This window comes from Triticum aestivum, chromosome 4A (assembly GCF_018294505.1).
Source record: "Triticum aestivum cultivar Chinese Spring chromosome 4A, IWGSC CS RefSeq v2.1, whole genome shotgun sequence".
NCBI lineage: Eukaryota > Viridiplantae > Streptophyta > Magnoliopsida > Poales > Poaceae > Triticum > Triticum aestivum.
The window spans coordinates 496,041,477-496,052,084 of record NC_057803.1 but is presented as its reverse complement, the minus strand read 5'-3'; the positions used below and the strand labels follow the sequence as shown (position 1 = coordinate 496,052,084).

General features: G+C 43.4%; 1 protein-coding gene across 1 annotated transcript; it reads right to left on the bottom strand.

Moving 5' to 3' along the window:
• Positions 1 to 6,062: 6,062 nt before the first annotated feature.
• Positions 6,063 to 9,055, bottom strand: LOC123086561 (60S ribosomal protein L10-1). The gene is made up of 4 exons (XM_044508319.1): positions 8,914 to 9,055; positions 7,124 to 7,625; positions 6,929 to 7,010; positions 6,063 to 6,423 (listed from the first exon to the last, which is right to left on the bottom strand). The coding sequence occupies exons 1-4, from the start codon at positions 8,921 to 8,923 to the stop codon at positions 6,364 to 6,366; spliced, it is 654 nt and encodes a 217-aa protein (XP_044364254.1). The 5' UTR covers positions 8,924 to 9,055; the 3' UTR covers positions 6,063 to 6,363.
• Positions 9,056 to 10,608: the final 1,553 nt, after the last annotated feature.

The following is a 10,608-nucleotide window of genomic DNA, read 5'->3' as shown; positions in this document are numbered from 1 at the left end:
GATTTCGCGTGGAATAAAGGGGAGGTGCAAGAGGTGCTAAAGCTTGTCTTTGTCGATGATATTGATGTGTTTAGGCACATCTTGTCATTATCCCACTCTGGTCATCAGAAGTTCCACACTAAGCACAATACCCATAGCCGTAGGTCCCTATGAAATTTCACTCTGGTTATTTCAACCGATCGTGTCCACAGAAGTTGGATTATAAAGTATGTATTAAATTTCACTTTGGTACCTGTAATTTGAGTTTGTGACCTTGTACATAAAAATAAAGGGAGTAGCATCGATCTTCATAATCGTATACACCTCTGGCGATCGTGATCATTTGGAAGCATAATTTTAGTCAACAAACGTCTGGTCAAGAAACTACTTCTCGAGGCGCCGAGAAGCGTACATGCATGAACCTGGTTAATTATGGGCATGCACTGATCACAACTGGGAACTCTAATCTCTTGCTGATAACGATGATGATAATGCCAAATCTTTCTGCTATCATGGAAAACACATGAACTAGTTAAAGCTTGAGTCACGCATGCGTACTTAACCATGAGCAAAATTTCAAGAGGATGTACACAGCACCTGGGTAATTAACTTCATGTCCCGTTTTAAGCTAATTGAGCCAGAGATGAGAGGATGATGATGAGTGAGCCTATTAACGAGGCGACATGCGTACAAGAAAACATGATGATGATCACTTTGTTTTCCTTTCCTCGCCACCTTTTGTGACCCCCTTTTTTCTCTCCTTTGTTTTGTTCCTTTTATCGTCTTTCTCGCCTGCCTTACTTTCTTAATGTTGCAGATCCAAAGGACAAAAGCTGGGCCATTAGGGCATGCATTAGGCTATGATAAAAGGGTAAAGCCAGAAATTAGACAAAAAGGTGGCATAAAGGCTAGCCTTTCTGTATTAATGTGCTACTATTTGGAGTAGTAGTATTTGCACATGTTCACCGTCGCCAAGTAATGGTTTTATGCAGGCTTTTATCCCATTTAGCACTGCGTGCATACTCCTCTATCGTCGAATGTCCTAATAGGACCCTTCGCATAATTAAAAATGTTTGAAAGTTGCTACTAAAAGTAATCAAAGGCCACGGCAAAAATAAAAGGAGTAAATTGCAGTTTGCCGCAGCTAATTAAGTTGCTCACACTGAGGTTTTTTAGCGTGCTTCCTCTTACCTCCCCTTTTCACATGAGGTAAGAGTATAAAATTGATCTGAGCCGTTGAGGAGGGGTAAGAGGGAGCATGTTAAAATTGCTTGCACTACTATATAGGTTCTATCCACATAATCTCTAGGGTTAGAGAAAAACATTTTGGCATGACACAGGCAAAAAGGTGACTTTAACTCGCTGGAAACATGTTTACCAAAAGCTAGCTAGCTATCCCATGTGAAACGCTACGAGACCTTTTACGGTACATCAAACTATTTTGGGCCGTTTATTTTTATGATCCGATGGCCCAGAAGTCGTAATACTACACCAGAATTCGGGTAGTATATTTCGGCCTCAGGGGCATTTTGGGTAGTTCATGGTCATAAACACCCGCAGCAGCAGGCTCTATCCAGAATTAAGACGAAGGGGAGATTTGGAATTCCATGTCATCTCTTCTCCAGCGTCGCATCTTCTCGGCACTACAATGGGCGGGTTACAGCCAGCGCCGTCCGGCGCCCTGCCATTGCCGTCCTTCGCCCGCACCCATGCAACACCATGTATTGACCTCTCACGCCTCCCCTTCCCTCGCCGCCCCTATCCGTTCCTCCATCGCGTTCATCTCCCCACCACCATCTCCCTGCACAGCAGCTCGGCGACCTCGGTCCAGCCGTCGCCGGGGGCATGGACACATGCACGTACTAGGGGGAAAACCGATGTGCAGTCTGTGTGGGGAAAAGAAGAGAAGGCAAGAAGACGAAGGTGCTACTAGTCATGCAGACGAGGGATCCGCCGGTTCTAGGTTCAAGGCAGCGCCCTGTATGCAGGGTATTCTTGGACTCGTTCTTGGGCCTTGGCGCGACGGTAGGCAGGGATGTGCAACTGGTGGGGGAAGGCGGCGGGATGACCGACGAAGGACATACAGCTGCACCGGCGGAAGGAACTTCGTTAGTGCGTCATACAGCTGCGACTATCTCAGTTAACTAACTAGATTAATTATTAGGATAATGAAGGAGAAATTTAACCCTGTTGGGAAATTACCGATCTATCCTCAAACAAATTCTAAGCCGAATTGTGCTAGCCATTGGATCAACTCAATACCACCCATTATATCCAGTAGTATGATGTACCGTAAAAACTCTCAACGCTAAACCTTAAGCGTCTTAAGCCCTATCAATAAATTCTTATCTGTACAGAAACCAGCCAAAAGGTGACATGGAAACTCTAGTGCCAGCGCCTCGTCCTGCAGGAAGTATACCTCCAGGCAGCTGAAGGTGGACATACGGCCGGAGAAGACGTGTACGTGTGTTTGGAGGCATGGATGTATGGAGCATGCAGCTAGGCCATATCCCAAGTTTCCAACCCCACAGCAGCAGCACACACAAACGCACAAGCGAAAGAGAAAGGCGAAAGGCATGTTTGGCATCATTGCGGTGTTTAGATCCGGAAGAGACGCTAGTCGGGTCGGCCTACTTTTCTTTTTGCCACCCCGGCCGTGCATTGCTTTAGCTCCAAGTGGCACCGTATAGTCTTGCATGCACTACAAAATTCCTGGTGCATATACGTACGTATATCCGAATCTTATTTGTGTGCATTTCCGTCCGTGCTCTGTGTATATGAAACAAAACACAGCTAATTAGTCTCAAGATGTTATGTTGGCTTATTAGTCTCTCCGAGATGCTTATAGGGATAAGGTGTGCGTTAATAAGGATGATTGTATGCTTATGTATGTGAGCGACTTCGATTGTACTGTGTTAAAAAAATATGAAACAAAATATAGCTAATTAGTCATGAAAACACGAGGCGTATCATTCGAACTTAGCTAGGTTTATGAGTTAACTGAACAAGGAATACCGCCTCTCAACTCTGAAGAGAAGAGTCGGTGTATCGGTGTTTACGTGACTTGTAACTTGATCTTTATTATATGAATGAAACACGTACTAATATGAAAAGAAAACTCTGAAGAGAAGGGAGAGGCGTGTGGCAGAAAACATGTGACATGCATGCTCTATAAACTAATACGGCAATACGTACATGCTTTTGTCCATCATCAACAATTTTGCATTGTCTTTAATATATGTGCGTACTCTAGAAAAACAATACATGCTTTTGTCCATCAATCAATAATTTGCATCGTCTTTAATATATGATACGCACGTTCTGCGTATTCTAGAAAAAAAATACTGTTTGCATCGTGCAAAGCTTCGAAGACGATGCACGGGGGTACAAATATACATACACATATACCATATATAGTGCGATCTACGTTCGATCTTAATCACCACGTACTGCCCTACTTCACGACCGGCCGGGACGCGCGCACGGGCCACCGAGATCCACCGCTCATCATCACAGCTCCACACAACCCAACCCTCTACTCTAGCTAGCCAGGCTCCAGCTGCCACCAGAAAAGAAGAACCGGGCCGGGCGAGCTTTTGCCCCGTGCGGCGTACTACGTCTTTCGGGCAGCTGCTGCATCTCGTCCGCCTCGCAATCGCTCCCAAAACTGGCGGTCACCACTCACCACGGCTCCTGATCTGATCATGGCCGCCTTGACTGCCCTACCGGTTCCATTCCATGCATGGGGTCCTTTGAATTCCAGTTTCAATTCGTGGCAGCCTTTCTTCCCTTGGCATGCACTGGCCGCGGGAGGGGAAAGGCCCACGGATTCAGATCAGATCTGTGTGTTTCTGATGATGACGGCGAGATTATACATACATGATACGTACATCCGGGCAGACCAAGGATGCATCCACCTTGCCCCTGCTGGTGCCAGAAATTTCTTATTTTCTCTGTTCAAAATTAGTTGGCGCTCAAACAGATGTGTTCATTCCAACTTCGTCCGGTGATACAAACAGCCTCAACAGAGCAAAACTCAATGGAAGAAATCATATGAAAATTAGTAGGGGCTCGTTCGGTTTGGAGGAATTGAGTAATTGACTTGCCTTATTCCTACGCGTAAAAATAAACTTTGAGTGGATGTGTAGTTTTCTCCAAAAATACAAAAAATGAATATTATTCCTACGAAATTCCTATACGCATTTCCTACAAACTGAATGCATATATAGGAAATTTTCCTATGAAATCCTAGTTCCTATGTTTTTCTTATAAAATCCTCCAAACCTAATGAGGCCTAGGATGTGAGCAGTTTCCAAAAGTTTTTATAGTCCGTGTGTATATGAAAGGGCAATGATGGTATAGTAGGTAACATTCAGAACCCTGCATAGAATTCTGAACCTGGGTGAGCATGCGACTTGAGTCCTGCCACCAATGAAAGCACCGATTGACTAACCTCACACAACAATGATTGGAAAATACTGGACTTATAGCTAGACAGAAGAAGAAAAGGGGACGGTTGAATTGGTTCACGTATGTTGGTATGGTACAGACAGACTTCTCAACAGAACTGAATTGAGAAATATATTCTGGTTTCTGCTCTTGAAAAGGTGAGAAATATATGATTTTCCTTTTGCTGATCATCTCTTTCTAATGTTCATGAACCCGCTAGACTCTGGATTGATTGTAGTAGCTCTCTAGAGGTTTCCGGAAGCTGTAAAGAAAACAATTGATCTTGTTATGGGAACCAGAAAATGATGATGGTGAATCTGTACTTAAGCACCCTACTTTCCTTTGTAACCTGTGTATATCGCCCATTTATTTGCTGGATCTCGTTTTTCTTCTCTTTTTTCACTGCTGGATGCCTGGATCTTGTTCTTAGCATGATGATGTTGTGCAAACTCATCTTAAGTGAGGTAGAGTAATTGATTTTGTTGGCCATGTTACGGTACCTGTGTTCAATGCGCTCAAAGTCGAATTTAAGTAATATGCCATCCTCTCTATACAACATGATCTTTTTTTAGATGTATACAACATGCATTTGAAAACTCTTGGAAGATAGGCTTTTGTCCCGTTTTATAAACTGTCAAGAAGGAGCTTAGGATGAAACCCCACACGGCCAAGCTAGATACATGGTGCTCATGAGCACATCTAACAAAGCTTACGAACAAAGCAAGCACACAAAGGATAAAAGGAGAAATGACGCATGACCCCACTGAAGCCCTCGCCCGCTAAAACGTTCATTAAGATCTATATCATTTGATGATGCCATGTGAATCGCTATGTGAAGTGTATGGCTAACCAGATAACGAAGCAGACTACTATGAGACAAAAGATCATCTTTCTAAAGAGATTTGATTTAAAATTCTTATATGTCCAAGATCAACACAGAAATTTGTTCAAAGGTTTTCCCTTTGTCTATGTCAACAAACTATTTGAAATACCTCGACTTATTTAGAACCAGTCCAGAGTCAAATAGCAATGATTTGACGCACTTCGATTAATATAGGACTTCTGGCCCTAAAGGGAGAACGAGGGAAACGGATCCTCAATTCAAAGTGGGTAAACAAAGTTCCATATATTGAAGCCGCTACATGTACTATGTGAATGGTGCACAATTACTTTAGCATAGGAGGAGTAGCCACCGCTCTACCTTATAGATGGAAGGTTAACTGTTTAGATTTATGTGATCATTTTTTACACAGGGTTGTTGAATATTAACAACTTATTACATAGAAACCATTTTTTCAAAGCAAGTTGAACATGTAAATTTATTAGTGGAGAAGAAGCCCACCACATGGATCTGCCGTGAGATTGCCGCAAGTGCACAGAACCGCCCTGACTGTCGCACCAGCGCTCCACCAAGGCACGCCTTGATTGTCAAGGCCAAGGAAAATTGGGAGACAATGGAGAACATTGTGGAAATACAATCAAACTAGGTTAAATGCAACTGAACGCAGTAGCAACATTCCCTTGAACACTAAACTGTTATAAGCAGATTAGGTGCAATTTGAGCAGCATTACCAATATTTACTTGAATGCCTCAAGTAGAACAGAACAAACAAACAAGCATAACTAGCCACACATCAATGAAAGGTGATTTTGCATAGGCAAAAGTTATACATCATTCATAGATGATCCAGAAAATTTCAGCACTTGTAGATAACAATCTCAAGAAAGTGCTAAAACAGGACAACTGCAGATATGTCAACCTCCACCATGAGAAACGGTCTACAGTAAAGAACTACAGAAGTAGATTATACTGCAGCCAGCTGCCATCTTTACTTAACACTCGTTCAAGCATGGGGAAATATACTGGCTAAAGCAAAAACAAAACTCATGAGTTCCATCTAGCGAAGGAAATGGTCTGTGCATGCTTCAACTGCCTCAAGCCAGGATCGCCTGCCCAGGGGCGCGTTTAGCAATGGGGCCATGGACACCAAGCAGCTGCACAAGAGTTGGAAGAAGAATCAGTACGAGACTGTGTGAGATAAATGTTACAAGTGTAAGAACCAACAATAGACAAGCAATTCAATATGCAAGTACATGGAACGAAAACATACCAGCAAACAATACATAGAATTATACAAGTTCAGAATATGATGCAAGAGAACTATGACAAGCAGTATATAGGAATATAAAGATAGTTATTACAAAAAACATATGGTCATTCAGGTTTAACTTGATATTAGCCCTTAAGTAAGCATCATGTTAACATGGAACAAATTTGACCAACTTAGTACCACTGATAGATTATTATTAGGAATCAGAATATTTATATTATGATACACACAACAATAAACTGGAGCTCAGACTTGACTGTAACAAGCAGTAAAAATGTGGAATGGAATTAAGCAACCAACATTACATTTTAAGTTTTGCGAATTGTATAGTCTAGTAGAACAGAACTGAAGCAAACATTAAGATGTTTCAGTGGGAAAAAATGTATCACCTTAGCATTGACACCATCAGGCACGATTCTTCCCTCACTCTTGTACTTGATGTAATCAGCCCTGTTGAACTTGGTAAAGCCCCTGGAAAATCAAGTGCAGATTAGCAATGCTTCAATCTAGTCATCTCATAGAATTTCCGACTTTCCATAACACAATGAAACAACCAGTATAATTTGATAAGACAGGTGACATACCACTTCCTGCTGCGAATGATCTTTTGACGGCCAGGGAACTTGAACTTGGCACGGCGGAGGGCTTCATCAGCATGAACAGCATTGCTCTCCTTGCAGCGCACAGATAGGAGTACTTGGCCAATGTCCACACGAGCACAGGTACCCAGAGGCTTCCCAAAAGCACCCCTCATTCCAGTCTGGAGCCTATCAGCCCCGGCACATGAAAGCATCTTGTTGATACGAAGGACATGGTATGGATGGACCCTGACCCTCAGGTGGAACGCATCCTTTCCAGCATTCTTCGTCATGTACTTGTTGCAAGCAATACGGGCAGCCTCAAGAGCCTCGCTAGAGACATTCTCCTTTTCCCAGCTGACCAGGTGGACGCAGGAGGGGAACTCATCCACTCCCTTCTTCTTCATCCCAACATCATAGATCCTGATCTTCGGGTCAGGTACACCACGACAGTACCTTGACTTGGGGTATGGCTTGTTTTTTATCTGGCGGTAGCACCTAGCAGGTCCTGATCAGAGGAACAAAGCACCAAAATTATTAGAAACCAAATACACATGGAGGGGTCTCAATTATCAGCATTGAATCAGGAAACAAAAATTTGAATAATAGAAGAGGTAAAGCTCATATCAATCAACAAAATACATTAGCTAGGTGCAATCAGAGAGGAACAAGTCAACTTGAATGACACCTCAGAAATGCTTTCACTAACCAAAACTTCTCAGAAAATCAGCACACAGTTTATAATATGCAAGGTGGCAGCAGAAATAGAAAATATTGCAGTCATGGCTTTCCATGAAAGCAGCACAGGTAGAAATTTACTTCTTACATAACCCAAAGGGAAAGTTGTGGCTGTGTGGCCAAATTTAAATCATACAAAGATTCTCTACAAATTACAGTGAACCTACAGCCTTAACCAATGAAATGTATACAGAAGGTAATAGTTAATACCAACATTAACACAAATCAAGCAACAAAAATGGAATGGGGTGACATAGATAAACACCATCATATACTCCACAACAATAATTCTGGTTTTAACGAAGTCCACAGAAAATGATGTGGATCCTAATAAACAGACAGTGTACAACTAACATTTTTTAGTAACAACATCATACGTCACATCTGAAACCTATAAACACATTAACATATTATTACAACAAGACCCATGCAAGAAAAATCAGAGGTATTGCAGAGTAGCATGGTTACAAATTGGCAATCACAATATACACATGAAACAGAAATGATTAGGAGAGTAAAATTCCCTGGAAACCATGCCAAACGAACAGCTTTTAGACAATACTGTTGCCCTAGTTCTGAAGAGGTTAGAGCTCAACATTAACACGATATTGATGATAGCAAAAAAGATTTGTATAGACAACAGCCGATCAAAGCCACACAATCTACATCATACAACACGGGGAAAAACTCTAGGACCAGAGCATCAACTTACCTACAAGGTGTCAAATGCAAATAGAACCAGCATTGCCAAGTCTAAAGGGAATAACCACGGCATCCATCCAATTTTACCCGAAACGCATAGGCGCAGAGATGCCAAACACCGAAAACTCGACAGCGGTGGGCAGAGACGTAACCCTAACATGATACCATCTCAAGGGAACTCGCGCGCGTCGACATCTCACACAGGGCTAGACCGCTAGATCAGGCAAGACCAAGGCACGGGAGACAAAACCCTACCGCACAGCCGCGTCCACACATCGCACGGATCGAAACGTAGCGAGATTATTACAAGAAAAGGGAGGTAGGGAACGGAGATGGGACGGATCGAGCGATCTTACGTCTCCCCATGGCGAAGGCGGTGGCGATGCGACGCAGGCGGGAGAGGAGGAGGCGACGGCGGCGGCGAGAGGAAACACAGGAGCAGTAGGGTTGGAGCCGGGGAGGGCTTATATGCGGATGGACGTGGGGTGGCGTGGCTTCCGCGGTGGACCTGGGGCCCCACGCCTCGTTTGGCTGGGCCGGGTAACGTGTTAAAAAAGACCTGTTTACGGGCCCAGTGACCAGAGTAATTTAATCCTCTCCTGGTGACCAAGGAGCAACTAGTTAACGAGCGCTCCTTCGGGAGCATTGCAACGATCAGCGCCATTTGGCGCGCTCTCGGCCATTCGCCATGTGTTGCGCTCTGGACGCTTCCTTCGGATTTTGTTTTTTTTTCGCACACGTTTTCGGCTTTTTAAACGGTTTTTTCCCGGGTTTTTTGACGTTTTGGTTTTTCCCCGGTCTTTCTTAGCTTTCCGATAAAAAAAGTTGAAAAAAAATATTTTTTGCACGAAAAAAACGCGTTTTCTTTTATTTTCCTTTCGCGAAAGTCACGGTTTTTCTTTCGCGAGAGGCACGGTTGTGCTTTACGAGAGTCACGGCCGTGACTTTCAGAAACAAAAAAAAATGCGTTTTCGGTTTTTTTTTCGTGAGAGTCACGGTTTTGCTTCCGCGAGAGGCACGGTTGTGCTTTTGCAAGAGTCACGGCCGTGCCTCTCGGAAAAGGGAAAAACAAAACGTGTTTTCTGTTTTTTTTCTTTCGTGAGAGTCACGGTTTTGCTTCTGTGAGAGGCACGGTTGTGCTTTCGTGAAAGTCACGACCGTGCCTCTAGGAAAGGGAAAAACAAAACACATTTTCTGTTTTTTTTCGTGAGAGTCACGGTTTTGCTTCCGCGAGAGGCACGGTTGTGCTTTCGTGAAAGTCACGGCCGTGCCTCTAGGAAAGGGAAAAATACGTGTTTTCTGCTTTTTTTCTTTCCCGAGAGTCACGGTTTTGCTTTCGCGAGAGGCACGGTTGTGCCTTCGCGAGAGTCACGGTCGTGCCTCTCGGAAACGAAAAAAACATGTTTTCTGTTTTTTCTTCTTCCACGAGAGTCACGGTTTTGTTTTCACGAGAGGCACGGTTGTGATTTCGCGAGAGGCACGGGCGTGCCTCTTTTGGAAAGGGAAAAAACCGTGCTCCCTGTTCGGTTTTTTCACCCGGTTTTTTTCGTCTGATTTTTTCGTTAAAAAAAAGTTCGTCAAAACCTATCAACATGAGATCTAGTTTTGAAGATCTCGACGCGAGGAATCCAGTGGTGAAAACGGTTCGAGATTTGGATGCACGGTTTAAGAGATAAAACGTTTTGAATAAACGAATCTATGAAAAAAAGGAAAACTCCCTGGTTGCGACAAGTGGCGCGCTACATGTGCGCCACTTGTCGCGACCTGGGAAAGTGGAGTGTTCTTTGCAATGAGTACTCCTTAATTAGTGATTTCGTGGTGACCAGGACAAAACCCAACAGAATTAACATGACACATGTCGCCTGCAAATGGCTAATGACGTTTGCAACCCATATCAAAATTCAGTTTTGCTAAAGCACATCTAGATGTGCATAAGTATTGCACATCTAAGTCCTAAGTCATTGATCTTACATATTTATTCTTAAATTTCCACCCTCAACGGATAGCTCGAGATGATCAATCTTGAAGTGAGAAGAGAAGGATTGCCTCAG